The sequence below is a fragment of the Aphelocoma coerulescens genome, chromosome 14, assembly GCF_041296385.1.
Source record: "Aphelocoma coerulescens isolate FSJ_1873_10779 chromosome 14, UR_Acoe_1.0, whole genome shotgun sequence".
NCBI lineage: Eukaryota > Metazoa > Chordata > Aves > Passeriformes > Corvidae > Aphelocoma > Aphelocoma coerulescens.
This window is the reverse complement of record NC_091028.1, coordinates 8,759,005-8,785,278: the sequence shown is the minus strand read 5'-3', so window position 1 is coordinate 8,785,278 and position 26,274 is coordinate 8,759,005. Positions and strand designations below refer to the sequence as shown.

General features: G+C 54.4%; 1 protein-coding gene across 2 annotated transcripts in view; it reads left to right on the top strand.

Moving 5' to 3' along the window:
* PRKCB (protein kinase C beta) overlaps positions 1-26,274 on the top strand; it is a 95,807-nt gene that overhangs the window by 16,046 nt on the left and 53,487 nt on the right. For both annotated transcript variants that reach the window (XM_069029697.1, XM_069029696.1), the window contains exon 3: positions 25,552-25,634. In XM_069029697.1, the coding sequence (XP_068885798.1) occupies positions 25,552-25,634 (83 nt within the window). The remainder of the gene's footprint in view (positions 1-25,551; positions 25,635-26,274) is intronic.

The window sequence follows — 26,274 nt, the reverse complement described above, 5'->3', positions numbered from 1 at the left end:
AAGTGGTAGTTTGTAATGTCTTGCATAAAAACCTCCTTTTCCTCTGCTCTTGAAGCTGTTGGGGTGTGCAGCGAGCAGCCCCTTCCCTCCATGGCAGTGTGGGGAAGGAGCTGCAGCAGGAGTGACCAGGGCAGTCTGTAGGGACAGTTGGATCCGATGGTGGATCTGATGGAGTTAGACACGAAAATCCACATGGATGCACTCAGTGATGGTGAGTGCTGGCAGGAACCTTTGGCCTCTGCGTGGCCCAACTGGAGCTCCTTGGCGATGCTGGGTGTTGTCCCCTGACGTGTCCCCTCCCGAGGAGCAGAGCTCAGCTGTGCTCTGAGATAACAGCCCACCACTGCCTCAGAGCTGTTCTTGGAGGGGAAGAATGGACAGGATAATTACCCTGATCCCTGTGGAACTGCCTGATGAGGATGCTGCTTGTCTCCTGCAGAGCCTCTGGCTCCCGTGCTGCTGCCGTGCTGTCTGTCCTTTGGGAACCAGCTCTGGTGTCCCCCAAACCCTGGGGAGCTGGACAGGAGGAGGCACATCCTGGCAGGACAGTTCTAGTGTCCTCAGTGCCTTCCTGGGGTGCATCGTGGAGCTTTCTGTGCAGGGCCCAGGTTTGGTAAGCGGGGCTGTGCTGAAGTAACACGGAAACCATGCAGTAACTTCCTGTGAGTGACGTCCACTGGCAGAGGAATTAAAATTATACAGCCTTTAAAAAGGCTTCAATGAAGAATCAAAGGGTGCATTTCAGGTCTTTGTGTAATGTGTGAGGAAGGGTCATTTTTTTAAAGTTTATTTGCATCTATGTGGCTGATGAGGAAGCCTGCTCTGTCAGGGCATGGGGTAACTTAGCTGCCTGTCTGGGGGAGGTGACATCCAGCCTCCCTGGTGTCACCATACCCAGACAGAAACTTTTCCTGCGTGGTTTAGCTTACTGCCCTGCCTTCCCCTAGGAATACTGCTCTCAATAGGCTGTGCCAGCCGGGTATGAGCCTGTGATGCCTTCACATGGCACTGCAAGGTCCTTCCTGGAAGTGTTCAAGGCTAGGCTGGATGGAGCTCTGGGCAGCCTGGGACAGTGGAGGGTGTCCCTGCCCATGGCATGGGATGGTCTTACAGGTCCTTTCCAACCCAAACCCTTCTGTGATTGTAGAACCAGGAGCACCGTGATTCCTTGGGCACAGCCTTCTCCCATTCCCAAAGGAGGTGGAAGGCAGGTGTGGCTGTGTGCAGGCTTTGGGGTGAAACGAGGCAGTGTGGGGTTACAAAACCCGAGATGGGAGAGCCCAGGCACAGAACCCTCCTTGTCCTCAGCAGCTGAGGGTGCAGCTCCTTGGTGGGAAACAAGGCTCTGTAAAGGGGCTGGGAATCAGCAAAGTCCGGGGGAGGGGTGTGGGGGAGGCAGAGGGGGGGTTCTGGAAACCCCATGGGCTTCAGGCAGAGCCTCACTTGCCTGCACAGGCAGCCTGTTTGTGCTGCACAGCATTCCCGTGCACTGGAGATCATGGAAAACACTGGACAGGGACCTCTGAAGGCTTCAGACTCCGAATTTCTTACCAGATCTCCCTGTGAGCAGGTTGAGCTCCCCAGTGTGGTGTCCTGATGCCCCTTCCCCATCAGCTCCCTGTCACTGTGCCACGCCACCTGGCTGCACCTTGAGCTTGCAGCCTTCCCCCACTGCTGCCGTGTTTGCCATCAATATCTGCCTCTGCTCTGCCTGACACGTAGTGATTTTTCTCTCTGTGAAGGTTCCTGAGCAATCTAAATTGAGGAAGGGGAGGATCGCTTACAGACACGGCACTGGTTTGGCTCTATTTTGGGGGAGTATTTTGGGGTTTGACTCAGCTGTAGCAGCTTCTCTGTAGGGAGAGCTGGATTGATAGTCAGGAGTGGTAGCAGGTCAGGTAGGCTATTTCTGGAAGGGCTGTTTAATTGTCTGGTGTGATTCTTGCAGTGCTCGTGGCTGGATGGTTACTTATCTCCTGTCAGAGTTGGTTAGCATGAGGCAGCTCTGGTTGCACACTGATATTAAATAATAAATCTGTGAGAGGGGCTCGGATCTGCTTTGTCTTACTTGGCTGGGAGGGTGACAAGGGATAAAGCACTCAGCATCTCTGTGCTTTAATGCCAGAAACTGCTACAGAATTGTTGTAAGTCTGTCTTCTCCCCCACGATGGTGTGTCTGTCACTGGGTTCAGGGGGCATCGCTGCCCACCCAGGACCAGCCCCAGCTGCTGCCCACGGCTGGGCTCTGCTGCCCTCCCTGCCCACTGCATGGACTGGATTTGGTTTCATGCTCATTTTCCATCTCTCTGCATAAAGGACATACTCTCGGCAGCAGAGAGGGTTTAACTAACTGCTTTTTAGTCATGTAAGCCAGTGGTTAAAATGCTTTTGCTCTGCCATGCTCCTGAGCTCCAGAGCAGGTGGGTTTGGGGTCTGAGGTGGGCTCAGAGGGCATTTCCAGCTCCAGGGATTCTGTGTTCATGGTGAGGGGTCTCCCTGTTGTATTTGTCTGATGGAGGGGGAACAAGGCAGTCCTATTCCAGCTGTGCCCATGGGATGCCCACAAACCCTTACACCAACACCTCTCCTCTTCCAGCTTTCCAGGCCCTGTGGGTATCACCCTGCAAATGGATGTCCCAGAATGTGTTGGCACAGCATTTCCATAACACCAGTGACAGCAGCCAGTGCCGGGGAAGTGTTTAGGTCGTGCCCAGTCCCTGGGAGTTGCTCAGATCTGGTTAAAGCATTGCTTTTGGAGCTGTGGAATGCTGAGGGCTCAGATCCCTGTTCGACCTTGGGGTCTTTTAGTCTCAGTCAGGAAATCCCACTCTTACCCCTGGCAAAGAGAAGGGGAGGATACGTACAGGATAACGGCAGGGAAGTGTTTGCCTGACCTGCTCCTCCTGCAGGGCCTGGGGGTGAGTCCCAGCTCATTTCTGTCGCTGGTTTCACTTGCTGCCTCCGAGTCACCAATTTGTCCAACCACTCCTTGGTGAGTTGGTGATGGCTTCAGGTGTTCCCCAGCTGGAGCGTGACTTCTGCAGCCATCAGGCTGAAGAAAAGCTCCTCAAAGCCCACCTGTGTCTGGTGAGGAGCACAGCCCTTGACTTCTGCGTGATGAAGGGACCCGTTCCTCAGTCTGCTGCAGGAGATGGGAGCCAAAGCACTGGGATTGTGTCCTGCATCCCACTGATGCAACTGGCTCTGTTTGGGGTCCTGGGTTTGTTGGAACATACTGGCTTGAATGAGCAGTTTTAATTAGTTTCATTCTTAGGCTGTCTTTACTGTGCTGACTCACTTCCAGCTCTCTGATAACTTCAACACATGACTTCATGTCAAGGCAGAGGAACAGGAATCCAAAGGAGGGAAGCTGACCGTGCCTGGGCGTGGGGCAGGCTGTGCTGGGGGCTTGGTTTGGGGGGAAGCCAAAGGAAGTCTGAGGTCAGCCTACACTCAGAGCACCAACAAGGGTGCTGGGTGGGAGGTGCAGGAGATGCAGCAATATCACCTTCAGCTTTCTTCTGGTTTTCCTGCAGCACTGCTGCTCAGTGAGGGCTGAGGGCTCTGAGCCACCCTTTGAGCCCTGGCACTGCTGGTGCTGGGTCTGTGGTGCTGCTGGGCCCGTGGGAGAGCAGGAAGGTGCAGCAGCAGAGCAGTGCCAGGCGCTGTGCCCCGAGAAGTCCCCATGTGTGCCCCGGAGCGTTGTCTGTGGTATCACTTCCCCAAAGCTATTTCTGAAACCGGGAGGTTCTCACTACCCAGCCTGAACTTGTCTTGTTTCGTGTCTGGTGGGGCTTGAGCACCAATTCCGTGGTGTGACAGTGAGTCCTGTGCAGGGTCCTGCTCGTCCTTGCTCCAAGGAGATTTTGGGGCAGGAGCAGTGGCTATACTGGTGGTCACATACACAGTGCCAAGCGCCTTCTGCACCCTCAGGAAGCCTTTGGCTGTCATCTCATGATGTCCAAAGGACCAGGCCCTCCCAAGTGGGGGGTTGGCTGGAGGGTCTGGTTGTGCTGGGATTTGTGGGGGGCTGCCCCCAGCACTGCGGCACCACGGAGGGAGTGTGTGAGTGGGAAGTCTGGAAGGGGGAGCAGCTCGTTGCTGTTCCTCCTAATTGCTCTCCCACTTTTGTACTCGAGTGAGCGAGGAGCTGTCTTGAGCTGTGTCCCTGGGGACGCTGCCTGGTTCTGTCATCCCCGGCAGCTGCACCAGCACCCTCCCCACAGTGGGGCCCTTTAAAAGGAATCCTTCTCTGTTTTGACTCGGTCCGTCTTTCCCTTGACGTGAGAATGATCCATCTGCCTCTTGATGTGGTGGAGGATGCAGGGGCTGTGGTGAAACCTGAGCGGGGGCGAGAGCGCTTGGGACGGTTCCCATGGGCGCTGCGGAGCCACGGGAAGGTGTGGGAGCAGGGCTCAATCCCCAGCCTTTGCCTAAAGAATTCCTTGCTCCAGACTTGTTACTAGAAGCTGATAATAAAATTTGTGGGAGGTTTTTTCTGATGGAAAGTGTGGGGGAGTGCAGGAGGAGCTCCCCTGATCTGCTCAACATGGTCTGGGGTTGTATAAAGCAACAGCCCCGAGGCCGGGCTTTGAGGTGGGCGCCCAGATTTCATGGAGATGGTGGTTCAGGGATTTCCTGTAATGAAGCTGCGTGCCAGTGTGTGATCCCAGGCAGGCTCTGCTGGGGCTGAGGCTTGTCAGATGCCAGAGATGGACAGGGTGAGCCAGGGCTTTCCCTGGGCATGATGGAGTCAGGGCTGTCCTTCAGCATGTCGTGCTCCTGCCGAGGGAACTGTTCTCTGGAGGCTGGGCCAAGGTTACTGTGGTGCTGCTGCCTGCAGGGGTGGGTCAGTGCCTTCCAAACCAGCCTCACTAACCTGCTTGGAGCTCTGCAATTCTGCTGCTTCTCCCCTGCCTGGTGTGCTGGGCTGGCTGGCACTTCCCTGCTTCTGTAGGAGCCTGGAGTCCAGGACCTGCTAACGCTGGTCCCCGCAACCAGGTTTCAGTGGCCCTGTTGGCAGCTGAAGGTGGATGCTGAGGTGTTGTTCTCCCCAGGTGCCTTTGCAGAGCTCAGCAGAACTGTGTTCCTGTCTCTTTGCAGTCAGATGTGCCCAATGACACAAACTTTGGATCTTTCTCAACGTGCTCTATCCATGATTGTGTGGAAAGCGTTTGCAAGGAGCAGGAATGCTGGGGGGAGGAAAGCTGCCAAGTCATGGAATGGTTTGGGTTGGAAGGGACCTTAAAGCCCATCTGGTTCCAACCCCTGCCATGGGCAGGGACACCTTCCACTGTCCCAGGCTGCTCCAAGCCCTGTCCAACCTGGCCTTGGACACTTCCAGGAATCCAGGGGCAGCCACAGCTTCTCTGGGCAACCTGTGCCAGGGCCTCCCCACCTCACAGGGAATAATTGAAAAGGAGCTTTTTCTGCTCCAAGGTTAATCAGCAAATTTCTCCTGGAAGTTGACTTCAGGCTGATTCTGCTGAAGATTGATTGTTGAGGTTTTTTCTGGTTGTTTTTTTTTTTCTTCTGGTTGTTGTATTTGTAGAAATAATGATGTCTAAGCACTGTCTTACCAGCTGGTCAGGAATTCACTGGAGAATTGATAATTTCCAAAGGAAATATTCGTACAACAGTAACTCCCAATTTGTGTGTGCCCACCTGGATGCTTTTTCCCTGGAGGCAATTACTGTTCCAGTGGTGGTTAAACACCTTCTCCTCCCTGCAGATGCCACTGGCCCTTCTGTTCTGAGCCATCAGAGCACATCTTTAAAAACCAGCTGGTTTGTGCACTGGAATTCCTGCAGGACCAGGATGTGCTTTGTGTTGTAGACTTGTACATGGACAGATGATGATGGAACAAGAAGGAACAGTTTCAGACTGAGAGGGGAGACTTAGATTAGATATTGGGAAGAAATCATTCCCTGTGAGGGTGGGGAGGCCCTGGCACAGGGTGCCCAGAGAAGCTGTGGCTGCCCCTGGATCCCTGGCAGTGTCCCAGGCCAGACAGGACAGAGCTTGGAGCACCCTGGGATAGTGGAAGGTGTCCCTGCCCGTGGCAGGGGGTTGGAACTGAATGGGCTTTAAGGTCCCTTCCAACCCAAACCATTCTGGGATTCAGTGATTTTCTACTGCCACCCCACGTGCCCCAGCCCCAGGCTGGCTGTGCTGGTGCCATCCGGGGTTTCCCGTGTCCCTGGTGCCGGGTTATGGCAGGCTCTGCACAGCATTGCCATCCCACGGCATTCCCATCCCAACGCACCAGCGCGGGGCTGCCGTTGCTACGGGAACGGGCGTTCTGGAGTTGGAAACCTCATTTGATTCCTTCTCCCTGCTCGTTAAGACACTCAGATGGATTTGAAGTCACAAATACAATAGTTTTTGGGGTGGTGCAGAGGGTTCAAGAATCTTTCCCTAATAAAGGAACTGCCTGAACTCTCAAGGGGTTGAATGAGATTTTCCCCTCAATACCCACTCAAAAGCCCACTTTACCAGCTTGGTGTGTGTGGGGCTGCTCATTCTGCCACCTGCAGGGATAATTAAGACCTTTCAGGTTGCCATAGAGAGTATTTTGCCTTCTAATATTGCATCAATTTATATTTGGGATATTTTTCTATAAAATTGCCAGTGCAGAGGCTGCTGTCTTTGTCAGGTGCACCAGAGGCATGTACAGAAGGGGAGGCCTTAACCAGCCTGTAATTTGCAGGATGGAGGAGATGCTCAATGCTCTTGGTATTTCTTTACATTTGGTTTTTCTATCAAATACAATCCAGAATGTTCCTTCCTCACTGGAGGGGTGTCAGCAGCTGCTGGAGGAGTGATGGGATCTTATGTAGGCCAAATCCTGGACTTGGAGCAAGCAGCTCCAGAGGAATTGTTCTGCAGTCCCATTAGCCCAGCTGAAATTTATCTCGGTGAAGTTGGCCCTCTTGAACGGGCACTGCAGAATCAGAACAACACCACGAGAAGTTGTGTCTGCTCCTGGGAGCTTGCTCACCCTCTCTTGCTTCTGAAAACCCTTTCTTGCTTTCGGTAGTGGCTTGTTTAGGTGGGGATGAGAACCAGGGGTGTGTGTTGAGGCCTCAGCTCCACAGCCCTCCCAGAGCCCCCTGCGCTCCCCAGGGCTCCACCACTCACTCCTGCTCCTTTGGGAAACTGCAACGCTGAAAGGAGCAGCAAAAAGCGTTCGTGTTGAGTTGAACTTCATAGCAAAGAGCTGCTCTGAAGTGAGATGTTAATGTTTCCCTTGTATGCCAGGACAGGAACTGGGACAGCAGTCAGGAGCCGGGGCTGGCAGGGAGGAGGGGCTGTGGGTCTGCAAACACTCACCATGGAGAGAAAACGGCTGGGGCAGCATCCAAGCCCTGCTTTAGTCATCCCCTCATCACTCTGAGCATTTCTGTGTGTCGGGTAAGCCTGTAGCTCTCCACAGCTGTAGGCTGTGTGCTGTGGGATCCACAGGGATGCTCTCATGAGGGATCATGGCACAGGAGGGGTTTGCAGGTTGGTGTGAGAGCCCAGAGCGAGCTGTGAGGTGAGGGTGGCAATAGCTGCTCCCTGGGCAAAGGCAAAGCCCTGGAGCTGTGTCCTTGTCCCTGCAGTTCACGGAGAGGGGACAGGGCAGCTCCAGCATCCAGGGCTGCAGCTCCTGCTCCCCACTTGGGGCTGCGGAAGGAGCTGTAATTCCATTAATGAGCTGAATATGCTGGGGTCAGCCTTTGCCATCCAAAATAATATGATAATGAAAGAGAATTACAAGGTAATTGTTATTAATGGCCCCCAGGTTGGAAGAGAGCTGACGCAGGCGGGTGTCACATTGGGCCACGGCCCAGCAGCGGTGCCTGGTGAGGGTGGGAGGGGAGGAAGGTCCTGGAGCTGCTGAAGGAGGAAGGATGATGTAAGGCAGGAAAACGTGGAGTCCAGGAGGAGATTCAGCCTTGTAAATGTAGTTTATTTGAGAACCAGTTTGCTGTGAATTAGCATCCTGGCAGAGTGCAAAACATGAATTTTTGGGGAGGCACCCAAAAATTGGTTTGTGTTTGGTGGGTGTTTGATGTTCCAGAGTGAAGGGCAGAGAAGAGCTTTCCTCAGGGTGGCTGGCAAGTGAGTTTGAGTCCTGGGCTGAACCTGCTTCCTCTCCTTTAGCTCCTGTCTCCATAATTCTCAGTATAAGCTGCCTGTGGTGTGGCAGTGATTTACAGTGGGACCAAATTTATTCCAGCCCAGAGCTGCGTAGGGGCTCAGGAGTCTTTGGCCATTTGCCAGGCTGATGGTGTTGGAGACGCGAGCAGCCAGGAGATGCAGCGGGAAGGGAAGATGAGCCCAAGGTTTTCTGTGTTATAGCAGTCCCATGGCAAGGGGAAGGCTGGGATAGGCTGCCCACACAGGTTGTGGAGTCTCCCTTCTTGGACATATTCAAAAGCCATCTGGGCATGGTCCTGGGCAGGTGGCCCTGCTTGAGCAGAGGGCTTGGACAAGATGACCTCCAGAAATCCCTTCCAGCCTCAGCCGTTCCATGACTTTATGGAAAGGGAGCTGGGAGAGGTGATGGAACTGTGCTCATGTGCTGTGCTCCAGCGAGACTTTGGTGGGGCTTCAGAGGGGCTGAGGAGATCCAGAGTGAGGCACCAGGAGCCTCTGCAGCTCGGGAGGAGCGAGCCCCGGGCCCCGCATCCCTCGGAGCTCCCTCTCCAGGTGCTGGGCAGGCGGGAGGGGACATCAGGGACCCGGGGCTGGCGGGGTCGGAGCAGCGCTCGGCAGCGAGGAGCCGGCTCTTTCCCCAGCCTCGGCAATGTGTTGTGACTGTTTATGTAAAAATAACAGATCTTTCCAAATATTTATTACTCGATCATGTGCTGAGGAGCGGGTGCCGTGCGCTCAGAAATGGAAAACCGCCCCCGAGCAGCTGCCAATCTGGGCTGAGGCTGGGTCTGGGATGTGGCTGACAGGGAAGGGCAGGAGGCAGCAGCTGGGGGCCGGGCGCTGGGGGGACCCTGGGACGGTCAGCGGGGCTCGGGCACCGTGAAGGGGGTTACAATGAGATCTGGTTGAACGGGCGCCTCTTTTAGGGGTTTTCTCACCCCAGACTCTTCAAACAGACACAAGTTTGTGTTGACAAGAACTTTTGAGTGGCTTTGTGGGAGCTTTGGAGGCAGCATGGAGGGGGAGCATGCCCACAGTGGTGGTGGGGTGGTGGGTTCGTGCCTCCTTGTTCAACCCCAGCAATTCCAGGCAGCCTTTAATCTCCCAGGAACGTTGTTCTTCCTGCAGGGATATGCACGAGGCTGCTGTGCAGAGCAGTGTTGGGGCCATCTCTGCAGCACTCCCCGGGCTCTGCAGGTGCTGTGAGGCACTGGAGGGTGGGTGAGGTGCCTCAGTGGGGTGATGCTGTGGGGATGCTGCACCGTGATCCCTTCCAAAGGGAAGGGGAAACTCCAGGTGGGGAGATTGCTGGGAATTGGGGTGGAATTTTTGATCCAGTTGCTGCAGCTGATTTTCCTGCCCTAGTGAGGTGGCCTGGCCCTGTACCATGCCACAGGCAAAGGGTGAGTGTCTCTTCTGCTGAAGATCAGGTTTTTATTCCAGAAATCACACTGGTGGCATAGAAAAACTTGGCGTGGAGGAGCTGGCGTGGCTGAGGGTGGGCACGCAGCTGGGGGCTGCTGCTCGCTGTGGGAGCTGGAGCTGCAAATTCCAAGGTGTTACCAGGAGCTTCTGTTCCTTCTTGTCCTGGCTCTGCTGACAGCTCCTCAGGGCTTGGCAGAGAGGTTCCTCTCTTCTCACCTGCTTAGCAAAGGGCACCTGGGAAGAGGCCAGTGTGAGCTGCAGATCCTGGCTGGGGACACACAAGCACCAACTCAGTATTTCTGAAATCTGCCCTATTTTCTTCCTCTGAAGTGCTGCAGAACAGCTGGGAAACATTTTGGGTGAGCTCACAGATTTTTATTGTCCCACTTAGTCTCTTATGTATGGAGCTTTCCCCTTTATTCCTTTATTAAAATAGACTGGATGTAAAGCAGCCTCTGGGCACGATGGCTGGGGCGGGGTGGGTGCTGTGCCAGCTGTGCCAGCACAGAATTGGGATGAAATGTCCCCTCTTGGCTCCGGGGCTGCTCCGGGTGACACCAGGGCTGGCAGGAGCTCCGGAGGCTGCGTTCCCTGGGCTTTGGGTGGTGCTTCTGGAGCCTGGTGAGCTGGGGATCCAGCTAAATTGCTTATCCAAATTTCATTAAAAATGCAAATGGATTCTTTCAGCGGGACAGAGCCGCATTAAAAAGTAGGGCATATCGTAAACATTAATAAAGTCGTATTGGCCAGCAGGGACGTGGACAGGCAAAGTGAGCCAGGAAAGCTCTTTGCAGAGCTCCATGTAAATAAAACAGCTCCTCTCTTTCCTCCTCTCCTCCTCCTCCTCCTCGAGCTGCCAGCCCAGATAATGTTCTCATTGAACTCAGTGGTGTGTAATTGCACAGGACTGTTCCCCACGAACAGCAAACTCAGTCCCTGGGTTGATGGAGTTTTTTAGGACAGCAGAAGACAAGCACTTCAGCCACTTTGTTAAAATAAAATTCACCTAAACAATTTCTTTTAAAATAAGGTAAAACATGAAGCAGGTTTGACTTCCTCCTCCCCAGCAGCGTGTTTTAAAACACTTCCCTTAATGTGATCCTGTAGGTAGTGTCTGATTTCACCTTCTCCACTGACCTTGGCCAAGGGCTGGTGCTCCTCTGTCCCAGCTCTCCATGGCCATCACCTTGAGCAGGCTCCTGAGCTCGTCCCACGCGCTGCTGCATCCCAGAGCTTCCCTGGGAGAAGCCGGGGGCAGGGACAGACAGATCTCTGGGACAGAGCTGCCCACTCCTCCCGTAGCAAGGTGACTCCTCCTGCCTGTCTGGCAGCATCAATAAAACCCTGTTCTAAACAGCTCTGGCTGGAGCGGGGAGGGAGCAGACACAGTAAATCTGCATGTTGGAAATGTTATTTTAATATCTTATCCGTGGAGCATCAAACACGGTGCCAAGTACACGAGCATCTTGCCAGCTGCAGCCCTTTGAATGTCTTCAAGGCAGAGATGTTGCTGTGCAGTAACACCCGGCGCTCCAGCCTGTCAGGAGATAATGGCCTGTTGTCCAGGGGGGAAGCCAAGCAGACCCCGTGTAAGGGGCTCCCCTTCCTGCGGCTGTGGGGGCTGCAGCGTGGGAGCGCTCGTCTTGTGAGGGCCAGTGCCGAGGGGCTCTGTGTTCATGGTGCTGCTGGCAAACCTCTCCCGGGAAGTGAGCATTCCTCTCCTGGCTGGGGCCCAGGAGAGCAGCGAGCATCCTCCCTCCTTCCCTCCCTTCTCTGTGCCCCAGCAAGGTGCCAGGTGATCCCAAAGCCTCACGAGGTCCAGCCAGGCTGGGCTGGCAGTGAGGGTGAGCCGTGTGCCAGGCCCTGCTGCCCTGGCTTGGCCAGGATCTGCCTCACCGGCAGGATGAGCATAAACCAAGCCAAGGAAAGATAAACCCTCACCAGGAGCTGGGAATGAGCATCCTCTGGGTGGCCCAAGGCTTTCTGCCCCATCACCATGTGCCGCTGCTGGAGCTGCCCTGCTCCAGCCCTCCCTTCATGGAGCTGTTGTTTCCTGCAGAGGAAGTGGCAGCGTTTCTTATCTTGGCAGCTCCCTCCCTCCCAAAAGTTCAGGGCTGAGCAGGGTTGAAATAAAGTGGAAGGCAGGTTATGGATGCTCCAGTCATGACTAGAGTGCTCCATCACCCAGCCCCTACTCCCCACAGCCCCTGTGCAGGGGCTGTAATTTGGAGAGGTCTGATAGCAGGGAGGGGCAGGGTTGTTGCTGGAACAAAACTGGAGGGGGTTGCAGCTCTGTGCCCATCTCTGTCCGTTCCTGATTTATGCCTGAAGTGGGCACAGCAGTGTCTGTGGGGGTGAGAGTTGTCTGGGAGGCTGCCTGGTGCTGCTGTGTCCCCCTGAGAGCCCCTACTGCCCTGAGCTCAGCCTCGCTGTCGCCAGGATCCCTGCAGGCATCCATCCATCTTTTCCTTGGACTTTGGCTCTGCCCAGGCTGCCCTTGATCCCTAGAGCTGCTGTTTGTTCTCATGTGAAAAGGCCTTTGCTTGATAAATGTTTTTTTTCCTTGATTGGAAGTTTTCCAAATCATTGAGATTTTTCTGTGATGTGTTTTTGCCTGCTCTCCTCACCAGCTCTCATCTTGTCTTCTGGTGGGAGGCAGCGCTCCGAGGCTTTCCGAGGGATCGGCTGTCCCAGGACAAATCCCGTGGGAGTTTCTTCACAACACAAACTAGGACTGGAGCACTGCAGGAGGAGGGAGAGGAAGGAGCAGTGGGGAGAGGCTGTGACTTCAGCAAGGGTTGGGATGGTCTCATTTCCCATTTTTTTCCCATTTTTATGGGGAAATTAGGCGAGAGTGTGAAATATTTTCCAGTGTGGTGCTTCTGGGAGGATTTCACCTGAGGGATGAAGAGCTGGTTGGAGGCTGGCTGGGAAGGGGGTCTTGAAGGTGCCTGGTAATCCCCAGGGTCCCTCCCCTCATTCCTTTTCCCTGACACTTTGGCGCAAGTGCTGGAGGGTCAGCCCTGGGTGATGGGGTTAAGAGAGCACCTGGCATAGCAGTGTGTTTACAAAATAGCACATTGTCCCTGAAAACTGTGCCAGGGCTGCTGGCGTGTCCCCTGGCATGTCCTGTGTAGGGCTGCAGCTCGGGAGCCTTCGGCAGAGCCCTTCCCTGGGAGCCTCAGCCACAGCGTCTCCTACCCCAGCATGTCCTTCCCTCTTAGCATCCAGTTTGTTATGTAAAGCTGGAGCTTTTGGCTGCCTTAGGGAGCTGGAGCTCACCCTGCTCCTGCAAGCACTGCCTGGTGCCACCTCTGCTCCACACTGTGCCCTCGCGGGTGATGGCTCTGGGACGGCGCTGGCAGAGGGACCCCGGGGTGCAGGGATGCACAGGGGATGCTGCTCAGCATCTGGATCCTGCCAGGTGCATCACCAGGACAGATCTGTGACCGACCTGGCTGCTGCTGGTTTGAACAGGATTTGGAGAATAGGAACAATTTGTTCCTAAGGGGCGCCCCCTGAACAACTCCTCAGCAGGGTCTGTGCCTCTGCTCTCCATGGGATCAGGCGTGTCTGCTCAGGCTGGGGCAGCCAAGCTCTGTCCTGTGCTCAGCCACACACCTGGTGTGTGCTCGGGACAAATCCCGGCTCCAGACAAACATCCTCTGGGTGTGTGACAGGGCCTTGTCTGCCACAGGAGTCCTTGGCCATGGCTGTGCTGTTGTGCTTGTTGATAATCTGACCCACTGCCCATCCTGGCATGCCCCGGTGGTGGGAGGGGGCTCTCCAGCGTTCCCTCCCTTTGCCCTGGGCTGCTGCTGCTTCCCTGGGCGCCGCCTGGCTCCTGGTGCTGACTGAGGGGTGTTTGTTCGGAGACTCTGTGCTGGGGTGTGAGAGCTGCTGGTGGCTTTTTGGGGGGGTCCTTTGTTGAGAACTGGTGACGGAAACATCCCTCCCCTGCCTGCGGCAGCCTGGGGTGTTTGATCCTCCCACAGTGGTAGCAGGGAGCTCTTCAAAGCAGAGACAGCGAGGACCAAATAATGCTTGATTTTATTCTTCATCTATTTTAAAACAGCCTTAATGCCCATGGCTGAGTCTGTGGCTCCCGGGGTGGCTGCTGGGTGCTCAGCCCCCCAGGCTGGGTGCTGTGGGAGGGTGCAGAGCGTGGGGGGCCGGGGTGGAGCGTGGGGACTGTGAGTCAGCACTGCCCGAGCAGATGGAGCTGCTGTGATAACGCTGCCGGGGCTGGGCGAGCGGAGCTGGGGGGTGCTGGGCTGTGCTGGGGGGTGCTGGGCTGTGCTGGGGGTGCTAGGGGGTGTTGGGGGGTGCTGGGCGGTGTTGGGGGGTCTTGGGCTGTGTTGGGGGGTGCTGGGAGGTGTTGGGGAGTGCTGGGCTGTGCTGGGGGGTGCTGGGCGGTGTTGGGGGGTCCTGGGCTGTGTTGGGGGGTGCTGGGAGGTGTTGGGGAGTGCTGGGCTGTGCTGGGGGGTGCTGGCTGTGCTGGGAGGTGCTGGGGGGTGCTGGCTGTGCTGGGCGGTGCTTGGCTGTGTTGGGGGTTCTGGGGGGTGCTGGGGGGTGCTGGGCTGTGTTGGGGGGTGCTGGGCTGTGCTGGGGGGTGCTGGGCTGTGTTGGGGGGTGCTGGGCTGTGCTGGGAGGTGCTGGGCTGTGCTGGGGGGTGCTGGGCTGTGTTGGGGGGTGCTGAGCTGTGTTGGGGGGTGCTGGGCTGTGTTGGGGGGTGCTGGGCTGTGCTGGGGGGTGCTGGGCTGTGTTGGGGGGTGCTGGGCTGTGCTGGGAGGTGCTAGTGAGTGCTGAGCTGTGTTGGGGGGTGCTGGGCGGTGCAGGCTCCAGCCCCTGCGGCCCCTCTGAACCCTCTCAGCTGCAGAGGTCTGGGGACACGCTGCTCTCATGGGGAGGCTTGGGACAATCCAAACCCCAGGGAACCCCTGTCCTGTGTCTGGGTGGTGCTGAGCCTGTGTCGTGCAGCAGGAGGAAGGGGTTGAGATAACAAGACCAGTCCAGTCGGCCGCTCTCCTGTGCTGGAGGCAGGGGGAGCAGCTTCTGCAGCCAACTTCCCTGGGTGTTTTCTGGCTTCCCACCATGCAGGAACAGGAAATACGCTGGATAATGTTTGTCTGGATATGTTCACAGAATCCCAGAATGGTTTGGGTTGGAAGGGGACTTCAAAAGCTCATCCAGTGCTACCCCGGCCATGGGCAGGGACGTTTCCACTATCCCAGGTTGCTCCAAGCCCTATCCAGCCTGCCCTTGGGCACTTCCAGGGATCCAGGGGCAGCCACAGCTGCTCTGGGCACTTGGTTGGGGGGTTCCTGTGTGTTGACCAGGTGGAAGTGAAGGTGCTGAAGGACACACTGTCCTGGGCTCCAGCCCTCCAGTGGCTGCTGGTGCCCAGCAGTGTCCTGGTGACTGCCCAGCTGGGACAGAGCCTGGTGTGCAATGGGAGAGAGGCCAGAGGTGGACAGAAAAGTGTCTTGAGATTGTCTGACTGCTCCATTTGCTCGGTGATGGGGACAGGAGGTGTGTTATGGCAGGAGCTGTTTGTGCCTGGATTTAAAGTGCTGCCAGGGCACTTTATGGACTGGGAGGGATCTTTCAAACCATCTGGTTCAAGTTCATGCCATGGGTTCCTGTTCCTGGTCACCAGAAAAGTGCTGTGCTGGTGGTGTGGCCACAGAGGGGACACGGTCAGTGGTTGGTATTGGAAACCCAGGGCTGTGCACAACAACACAATTGGAACTTTGAATAAATCCTCTGTAGGCAGCCTCACCTTACCAGGGCCCTGGCTAATTGAAGCTTTCACTTGTAGTTAAATGGAGCTGTTCACATTCCTGGGTGTTCAAGAAACCCTTCAAACATCGCTTGGTGTATGGAGAAGAAACCCTCCTAAGATGCTGCCAGCTCAAAATAAGCCTGAGGCAGCAGCGGGGAAGTCATTACTCTTCATATCGGACACAAAAAAAATGTTTCTGTTGTGTTCATGATTATTTTTGTTTTCTGTACTTCCTGGAAAGCAAAGGGGGACCATGCAGTGTTCTGGTTTTTTTTAGAAATGCAGAGGGGAGCAGGATTACAGCCTGTGCTCTCTAGCAGTGTATAAATGGCTCCCAGCCCTTGCTGCACAGTCACTCTGCGTTCGTGGTCTGCTCTTGATCATGTTTTGTTCAAAGAGTTTAAATTGTTCACATTTGTGGGGCTGGTGTTGAACTCCAGCTCTTGGCTCACTGGTCACGGGCTTCTGGAGGGAAGGTGAGGGCTCTGGAAGGGAAAGAACCCTTTGGAAGGGCTCCCTAATCCCCTCACCTTAGCGGGGTGTCCCTGTCCCCAGGCTGGAGCCACCTCTGGTTGTTCGCTCTGGCTCTGGCCACCACTGGGGCATTTGTGGCACCAGTGCTGGGAGAACTGGGTGGGCACCAACTGCAGGCAGAGCTGGAACTGGGACCCTTTGGGTGCTGAAAGACTCTTCACCAACCTGATGGGTCCTGAGCCTCCTCACCTGTTTGGAGGTGCGGTCAGTGTTCTCTGGGCAGTGCCACTTGGTCTCTGCTTTTGGAAATAAGACAGCGCTCAGAATATTAAAAATTAGGGGGGAAGAGGGGGGGATGCGAGGAAGAAAATGGGAGTGAAGTTCCCCTCTCTGTCTTGGAGATAAGCTACAAAATCCAGCTTTAACTGAGTTACATTATTAGCACTTTGCGGACTGGGTTTTTATCTGCCTTGAAGAGGATTAGTACGCTGTGACAAAAAGGAATGGCTTCAAAGCAGGCGAGCAGGCATCTTCTGGGGCTTGGAGCTGCAAGAGCCAAAGCTGGGTTGGTGGTGGGTTATCTGTGCTGGGACTGCCCTCTCCTAATGCCTGACCTCTCATCTGGGCAGTACTGATCCTGCCAGGATACCTTTCCATATTTCTCTCTTCTCTCAAGAGTCTGACCTGGAGTTTCAATTACAATATTAAATTACCAGGTCACCAGAGTCAAAGTAGGCTGCCAAGTTTTTAATGATCTTCTCTTTCTTCTTGTGTGGAGGTTTTTTTTTTCCGAGCCTCCTTTCCATCTCTGCACTTTTAATTGAGACCATCTGTAATTTAACACATCGCCACAGCGCGTGGCGAGTTGCGTAACTGGTGCAGGGTTTTAGGAGGACTCGGTGCTCATCCTCAGGGACTGCAGCAGCTTTCCACTGTCTTCCAGTGCCTTCGTAAGAAATCCAGAACTAATTGCCAAGACTGTTTAATCTGCTCCCTCGGGGCTTTGATTAATCACAGAGTACTTATTTTTCATCTCTCGCTGGTGGAGATGCTGAGGGTGTCGTTGGGGGGCTGGGGCTGGTCCTCAAGCTGGTGTGTGGGTGTTTGTGACTGGAGCTGGCTGCAGCCACCAGGGATGTCCTCAGGGATGTCCCCAGGGACACAGGCCCCAGCCCCTTGCAAAGGCACTGGGTCAGAGGGGGCTGCAGAGTGTCCTCAGTGTCTGTCCCCATCTGTCTAAGGTACACACCAAGGCTGTCCATCAATTCTGCATCTCAGAAGCTTCTCCTCTGCCTGACCTTGGCCAGCACCTGGCTGTTCCTTCTCCAATGCCTGTGATCCCCAAATCATCAGTGTCCCTGCTTGCCTTGACCATGGTAGCCCCATGTGTGGGGCTGTCCCCTGCAGCCCAGCATGTCCTTCTCACTGTGCCAACCTTCTCTCACACAGGAGTCCGGGGCTCACAATCCAGGCTTTTAAGAAACAAGTTAGAGGGGATTGTTAACACGGAAAGAACCAAATTCCAACTTCAAAAATTACCTGTTATTGTTGCTGCAGTGTGTGACCTGGCTGTAATTAAGGACTGGGGGAAGCACCTTCCCCTCCTGTTGCTGCAGGACTCCTGTCAGGGCGGGAGTGTGGGAGCACTCGGCTGGAGCTTCCCTGCCCTGTGCGTGGGTCTGTGCAGGGACAAAGGTGCCTGCAGGGGAACAGTGCCCGCTTCCTTCCCCTGGCTTTGAGCTTCCCTGCTGTGTCCTGGGGCGGCAGGATTTGGGGAGTGGGCGAGTGGGGCAATGTGGTGTCTGCATGCCCTGCGACCACCCCCAAGCTGCAAAGAGTCCCTCTGAGAGTTCTCCAGGAGCTGCTGTTGGTTTCTCCATAGCTTGTTTTGTGGTGGGACTCGGCCGTGCAGCTGCATGGTCCAGAGACAGGCACAGGGCAGGGAAGAGCTGTTCCCCCAGGGTGTCTTTGGATGTTGGGATGCTCTGCCCGCTGCTCCCAAGCAGCAGGAGCTGGACTTCTGCCATGTCCTGGGTGGAGAGAGTCACCCTCTGCCACATCCGAATGTGGCACAGGTTCCTGTGCCAGCAAGAGCCACAAAATCTGGGCCAGCTGCATCACTTGTGCTGCTTCCTGGAGCAGCCCCTCTGCCCAGGCAGCCCTGTCCTAGAGCCTGGACGTGGCTCTAGGTGTGGCTCTGGCACATGCGGTGGGAGAATGAAGATCTCTCCCTGATCCAAGCGCTGCTGCTCTCATCGTCCCCGTCCCCACCCACTCCTCTTCCACTGCCGGGGATGATTGATGCTCCTCATCCCGCCTGGCTCCAGCACATTCATTGTCATGCAGGGGATGTTGTCAATTCATTATGGTATTTCATGGAAAACTGCAGGCGGTTTGGGGTGTTTTGTTCATGAAGTCCTTCTAAAAGCACGTGGCTGGGCTCAAAATACTCAACCCCTTTCAATGAAAAAAGAGGAATGTTAAAGATGTCCCTTTCAGAAGCACAGGCAGAGAGCAGCCTCCCTCCCCCTCCTCCCCAGCTGCTGGGGCTGGTTCTTCTGTTGGACACTGTGGGTACTGGATTCACAGGAGTTTTGTTGACAAGGTCTTACCCAGGAGGCTGCAGGTGCCAGTTGTACCCAGCTCTGATAGCAGAATGCTGCTGCAGCTTGGCGTTGGATGGTGGCATTCCCTGGAAGCTGGGTTGGAACTGCAGGAGCCAGGGGCAGGTGTCTGACCCTCCATCTCTGGGGTCTCTCCACCTTCCAGACACACAGGGAACACCAAGGCTCCTGTTTCCCCTTCTGCAAAGCTCCATTTGCTTTGTATTCTTTGCATTTTCCCAAGCCCCCCAAACTCACAGGGAAATAGGAGCTCATGAGTACTGCTCACGCTGCATGGAGACACAGCCTGCTGCTCCCCAGGGCTGTGCTGGGGGCTCTGAACCCCAAGTGCCTTTCAGGGGCTGGCACTGCAGCATGAGGAGAAATCAGCTGCTCAAGTGATTCCCTGGGGGAGCTGGGGATGCTGCTGGGACCGTCTGGGGGCTGTGCTGGGGTCAGAGCCTGCAGGGGGATATGGGGACAACTGAGTGTGCTTTGAGCTGCCACTCTGCCAGCACATCCTGCCCCTCCTGAGGGCCTGGGGATGTCCCCACTGGGGGTCAGGGCACAGCCCTGTTGGCCCCTGAGCTGGTTCCCCCTGGCCCAGCGGCGGCGGCCGCTCGGTCCCCGCGCTGGCCAGGGCCACACGGGGCTGAATTATTCAGCCTGAAAGTGAATCTCTGTTACAGCTCAGGATGGCAGAAATGCTGATGAAGTATTTAAATTCTGAGCTGATTTTCTTGCAGCCGGGACAGGCTCTCTAATGTAAAATTAATGTCTTTGTGTCTCTGGAAATAGCTCCAGCCCCATGTGGGGGCGCGGGGCAGCGGGTGCAGGCTGGGGAGACAGGGCCCTTCTGCAGCATCCTGGGGCTCTTGCTCAAGAGTTGAAGTCGCCCCTCTTCCCCTCCCAAAGAGCAAATGGGCAGAAGAGTGAGGGATCAGTTTTCCTGGACAACTGGGAGTTTTCCTTGTATAGTCAATGGGACATGTGAGCAAAAAGCCTGGGCCTGGGTTTTTGGGCAGATGAGGAGCCTAAATAAATGAGGATATTTCAGTCTGCCCTTTTCCTAACAGGGATTTGCACAGAACAGGATTCCTGCTCTTCAGGCATCTAATTCCTGTCACTGAGCTCCTCACTGGAAAGGCCTTGGGGGGCCAGGAGGAGCTGGAACATCTTTGTCTCCCTTCAAAATGGGATATGGCATTGGCCTAGGGACTTGGGGAGGCCCTGATCCCCCACGTGTTTGTGTCCATGCTCCATCAGTCTCCAGAAGCCAGCCTGGGATGAGGAGTGCTGGGCCTGTTGTGTAGGGTCTTGTGTGGTCCCTGCTCCAGGCACCGCTGCCAGAATCTCCCGGAGAGCAGAAGAGACAGTGCCAATTGCTTTTGTGATGGCTGGAAGATTGTGTAACTTAAAAAAGATACATCCTGCTGCTTTTGCTTCAGAAACCCCAGGAAATGCAGTTTTATCTTCCTGGAACTCGATGACACCTCTCTCGGCACTGGTTTGCCAGGCTAGGCCCCCTTGGGGCTGTGACGGAGGTTTCTGTGTCCCACTGGTGCAGGATTAACTGGGCTGGGGAAGAATCACTCCCTGGGATTGAAATATCTGTAGCTGTTCAGGTAATCAGAGCCTTCTAGAGAAACAAGCTGGGGAGACCTCACAGAAGAGGAGCCTCCATTTCCCCCCCTTTCCTTAAGGAAAATGTCTCTTCTTTTCTTTTCTGTAAAACACCCAAACCAGGCTGCAATGCCTTTTCACCCTCCTTACCCCTGCACCCCTCTTCATCCTTCCCCTGAAGTCAGTGGCCTCTCCTCCTCTCCTGGTTCCCCTTGTTCTCTCCCTTAACCTCCCTGCTCATCCCGATGCTGGGATGCCGCTGTACTGGGGCCATGTGCCCAGTGGGGAAAATCAGCAAAATCCCAGTGTCTTCCAGGGCACAGAAGTTTCTCCTTGTTCCTTGGGGTTGCTGTGCTGTGGTGGAGCAGACACAGACCCAGGGAGGGCAGGGCCCTTGGTGTCCCTCCCTTTGTCCTGCAGCCAAGGAGCACACGAACACCCAGCACATGAGCCTGGACCTGTGGTAGCCCCTCGATGTCCCCATCCCAGTCCCTGTTCCCGGTGCTGTCCAAAAATCCCTGTGGATCATGGTTGTTTTTAGTGTGTCTCTCTGGAGCTGACAGTGGGAAAAACGCTGAAGTCTGAGGAGCTGAAGATTGTTGTGCTGTAAGAACCCCAGAAAGCTTTTAACCAAAGCTGGGGATTAAATCCAAAGAGCACAAATTTTAGCTCAGCTTCTCTCTCTATGTGCTCTAAGTGATTAAAAGCTGTAAAGCGCTGTCAGAAATTCAGGACTTCCCCTCCTGGAGCCCTTCTTTCCCCTTATTTTATGATTACCATGCTTCACTGCCTCTGTTTGATGTCATGAGTCTGATTTTTTACCATGGAATGGAAAGTCGTGGGCAGCCCTAGCTGGGGCGTGTTTTGGTCCCTCACCGGGGCCAGGCTGGTGCCTCTGACCCCAGGGGTTTGCCCAGCGTAGGTGGAGCAGCACAAAGCTCCTTTTAAAAGTCTTTTTTTTGGTGTTACTCTGTTTTCTTCAGTTTTGCTAATCTGAATTCCAAGCTGTTTCCTAAAGCTTTTGTTCGTTGGGAAGTGGAGACGTTATCCAAATGAGAATATCCACAGGTTGGAAGGGAGCAGCTACACACGCTTGAAATAATCTTTGAGCTTCCCTGATACTGGAGCCATCTGCCAAAGCTCAGCTCCGTCAGCTCCCTGGGGATGGTTGAACTCCTCCCTGGCTTTGATTTTTAGATGAATCTTGCTTGAACCTTCTTCTGTCTCTGTTAACTCTCCATCTGTCTCCCTTGCTTGACATGCTGTATCCAAGACTGTTCCTGGTGTTTCCAGACCTCCCCCTGGCCTGACAGGGGAACAAAGGCTTCTCTTCAGTGGGAATGTGTGTTCTGGGAAGGGGTGGACTCAGGAGGCATAAGAGGTGACAGCCCTGAATTATTCATTTCATGAAGGACTCGGAAAAATTGATTATTCTCTTCTTCAGAACATTGGGACAAGGAGTTCATGCAATGAAATTAGAGCAACAAATGGAGCTCAAGTGGAAGGCAGGGCTGCTCCGTGGACTGCCAGGCAGGGTTCATTCCTGCAGGAAGCCATTTGTCACGGTGCTGGGCTCTGGAGAGGGCTGGATACCTTCCTGCAGCTAAGGATGTTCTGTATGGGAGATGGGGCTAATCCGATCCCATGTGCCAGGCTGGGAGTGAGCAGGGGCACGAGAGCATTTGTCACCCTGAGCCAGCCTCACTCCTCCATGTGCCAGGGATGCCACAGGTTTGTGCTCTCCCTTGACTCTGCAGGATGGGCTCAGCAGTCTCAGGAGTTTGCCAATAAAACACTGACCCGAGCCTTTCCTGAGATTTCATATTCCTGGGAATACTTGTGCTTGTGTTGGGCTGGCTCCCAGGGTAGCCTGGTGCCAGTGTAAGGAGCTTAAAGCTTTGATAAAGGGCTTTTCCTGGGCAGAAACTCTGGCCTGGGAAGGATTTTGTATTCGGAGAGCAAATCTTTGGACATAGTCGTATCTTTGGGCAAAGTGCCCGAGCGTGTGAGGGGAGAGGGAGCGTGTGAGGTGAGGGATGGCAGGGAAACGCTTCTGAGCTTGTTCACATGGTGTAAACAGGAGAGGAGGGAATATCCTGCAGGAGCAAGGAGCATGTGCAGGGCTGGGCTGGGAATGCTGCTCCCGGGATCAGCAGCTGTCGGAGCCGCTGCCGAGGACTCGCCGCAGCTTCTGCTGCTGCAGGAATTTGCAGCTTCGTTCCAAACCATGCAGGCAGCCAACTGCTCCCGGCTCCATGCTGCTGCTTAAAGCTGGAATTCTGCAGCCTGTCCTGCTGCCTCCCGGGGAACACCCTGAACCTTCGGCAGCTGGAGCTGGGGATGCTCTGCTGAGCTGCCCCACGGGTCCCTTCCCCAGGACAACCCTTCCCATGCTGGAGCTGCAGCCAGACGTGTGCTCTGCAACCTTCAAACGCCTGGAACACATTTTGTGGTTTTTCTGATTGGCAGCTTCTGGAATCAGTAGGCAATCAGCAGGGAAACTGCTTTATGGTTTTTCTGGAGGGTTTTTGAGCAGTGGTTTAAGCCAAAACGCCTTTCTGTGTGTGTGTGTATATGTATATATTTAAGCAATACTGTGTTAGCATTTTCTAGCATTTTCTCTCTTTTCATCCTCCACAATAAGACTGTTTCCTAGGGTTTGAGAATGCCCTGTTGCTGGTGTGGTTTCTTAGCTCTCAAACCCAACCTTCCAGGAGCTCTTTCTTCCCAGGACTGTGTCAGGATCCCAGGGAATAGAGGTGTGTGACCTTGCCCTGATGTTTTAGTGCAAATCTTTTCAGACCTGAGACGTTGTGCTGGGGCTGCTGTAAAAAATGTGCCTTCCAGCAAATCTCTTAAGGCTGTGGAGAGTTGCTGAGCTTGGGGCTTTGCCTCTTGCCTTCCATAGGGTTTGTATCCTTTGCTTCTCCCAGGACAGGGATGTCTCCCAAGCCCCCTGTAATGGAGCTGGCTCTGAAGGAGAGTTTAGGGCCAGGAAACACTCCTGCATTATGCAGTAAGGAATGGGAAAGGTTAATCTTTCATTCTTGTTGTGTACAAATGACTTGGGATGTTTGTAGCTCACCAGTGGGATTTGATAACTTTATTATCCAAATAATAAGATTTACAAATTAACTGTCTAATTAGCAACCTGGGAAAGCTGCTGCTCGTGCTGGGGTTTCTAAACTGACAAAGACATGGGCTTAAACTGCTGAAGTGTGATGACAGCAGGAGGGCACGGCAGTGGAAAGATCTATGCAACCTCCTCATATCCATTGGGCAGGTCACGTTTAGGAGCTGAGACAGGATTGCTGACATGAGATCCTGCTCCTGATTCATTCTGTTGGCCCTGTTTTCCTTTTGCGTGGATGGAGCACTCACCTAAGCATGTGGGAAGTGTTCCAGTGGATCCTTCTGAGGCTCGTGGAGCTTCCTTTGAAGTAGTGGATGCAAAGCCCCCACCACTGCCATGGGCAGAGAGCTCAGGTTTGCCTTGGATGTGTAGGGGAGTGTTCTGCTGGCCCATCTTCCAATGGATTATCCTTACCATAGATTAGAATCACAGAATCCTGGAATGATTTGAGTAGGAAGGGACCTTAAAGCTCATCCAGTCCCACCTCTGCCATGGGCAGGGACACCTTCCACTATCCCAGGTTGTTCCAAGCCCTGCCCAATTTGGCCTTGGACACTTCCAGGGATGGCCTTTAAGGTCCCTTCCAACCCAAACCATTCCATGATAAGTTCAGCTCTGTGGGACTCTGGTTTCCTCTGTGGAGCTGGAACGATCCCAGCTCCATTGGGAAGCTCCCTCCACAGCCCAGCCTCTGGCAGCAGCGCCCATCCTCTGCCGGCACCTGTGCTCGGGGTGTCATGGAGCTTGCTGAGTTTGTACACACACTTCAGGAGAAATCCCTGCTAATAGAGTTCTAATTTCTTCTTTCCTGCTTCCCAGATGCTTCTGTCTCCATATACAAATGACAGAAATGGTGAGCAATGCTTTCAAGAAAATGTTTGTTTGTTTGACTCAGAAAAGCAAGTGAGAGGTCCTGCAAGGAGAGAGTTCTTGGCAGCTGTTCTGTCTCTAAAACCTTCTGGGTTTGTTTTTTTTTTTCACAATGGAAAATGTGAAAAGGAAAACAAATTTATAGCTGGATGTAGCAGGGCACAAAGAGGGGATTGTGAGGTTCATGACCAGTGCCACTTGCCTTTTCCTTGTTCCTTAGGAGAAGTCCCATATTGCTGCAACTGGAACCTGCTCCATTCTTGCACAGCTCAGTTTGGTTCCTGTGCTCTGTCTCCAAACCTCAGTCCCTGCTCCTCATCTTTCACAGGCTTTCATTCAGCGTAGCTACAGCTCTTGGGAAAAGGATGTGGTAGATGGGAGAGCCCTGAGGCAGAGCAGAGTGTGGTGCCCAGGCTTCCCTCAGAATCAGACCTTGTTCCCTATGCTCCATTCCTGCCTAGGCTCCCTTTGGGCCCCTTGGAGCTGAGGTGTCATCCTGTGGGACGGGGCATGGGGTGGATGCTCGGAGCTGAGCATCCCTGGGGAGTGGTGTGGATGCAGAGCATGGGTGGACCCAGGCCAGACCTGGCACCCAGGAGGTGACAGAGGTGACATGGGCTGCGAGGTGGTGCCGCTGTTCCCCAGACCTGGGGAGCCCCAGCAGTGCTGCCACCTCCAGCTGCAGGGTCAGAGGGGCTGAGACCCTTGGAGGAGCATCTGGCCCATCAATTGAAGTTATCAACAGGGACAAATGATTCTTTAAGATCTGTCACTGAAGGTGAGGTGCTTATTTGGCATTTGGGGAAAAAATCAGCCTTGAAATGCAGTGCTTTGTCTGCACAAACTGCAGAAATAGTGCTGGCAACTTCAGACTGGCATGTGCTGAAAGGGTTTGGTGGTTTAGGGGATGGGGGTTTAGCTCTGGATACTTCTGCCTGGAAGTCTGGGCAGTGGCATGTCGGGATTGATTTCCCTGTGCCGTTCCCAGAAGGGCAATGCTGTCATTGACGTGTGTGAGGGGAGGAAGACGTGCGTGTCTTCTGGTCTGGCAAACGGAGGCTGGGGAGATGCTGAAGAAAAGCAGAGCTGTGGGAGGAAAATTGCCCACCTGTTCCCTTCAGTACAATCTTCCATTTTTGGCCACATGCACTTTTCAGCTCAGATACCCGCGAACGCCAGATTCTCCCTCTTTTTATTCCCGGCGGTGACCTCAGAGCGTGTGCCACGAGTGACAATGAGCTCAGAGGAACAGAAGTGTTCCCAGCCCTCCTCTGACGTTCACTCAACACTTTGTTCTGCTGCGTTTTACCAAAATGCCTGGTCTGGTTGGGGATGTTCCATAAGGTTTAAAAAACTGCCACAGGTTTGCTTAAAAAACCTCCTGGGACTGCTTGGAAATCCAACATAACCGTGGTTTGTTTTGTTAATTCTTGGCTCTCGTGGTGCCAATCCTGTGCCATGCCCCTGACCCTGTCCCTGTGTTCTCTTTGCAGTTTGCTGCTTTGTGGTGCACAAGCGGTGCCATGAGTTCGTCACCTTCTCCTGCCCTGGTGCCGACAAGGGCCCTGCCTCGGATGTAAGTACAGCCCTGGGCACAGCAGGGCTGGGGGCTCACTGGGTTTCACAGCACTTGGAGAAGATGCTCCTCCAGCTTCCTTTGTTGTGGGCACTCCTGGGATGTTGTTTCACAGGCATCTCTAATTTATGGGATGGTTTAGGTAGGAAAGGCCACTAAGATCGAGTCTAAGATCACCATTCCCTAGCACTTCCAAAGTCACTGCTACCCCACATCCCCACGTGCCACACCCACATGGCTTTTAAATCCCTTCAGGGATGGGGATTCCATAGTTCTGGGGACTCTCATACATTTCTGTGATACTTTAAAACACTCAAACCACCCAATAACTTGTGCTCAGCAGAGCAGAGGGAACATGTGGGGAGGCAGAGGTTTCCCTTTGGGGCTGAGCCTGCAGCTTTGCCCCAATGTCCTTCTATCCCTTGTGCCAGAAGACCACCCAAACGTTTGCTGGCTAAGTCCCCATTCTTATTTCCCCGAGGATTTTCTTTCCTGGTGGATCCCCTGGCTTGGGGGCAGCAGAGCTGGGCTCCTCAGCCCAGCTCTGCCAGCGCCATTCAGGTCCGTCTGGCAGGTTCTGTGTTTTACCGTGGAAACTGGCTAATTTGGGGAACTGCTGGGAGAGAGGAGCTCAAACTGG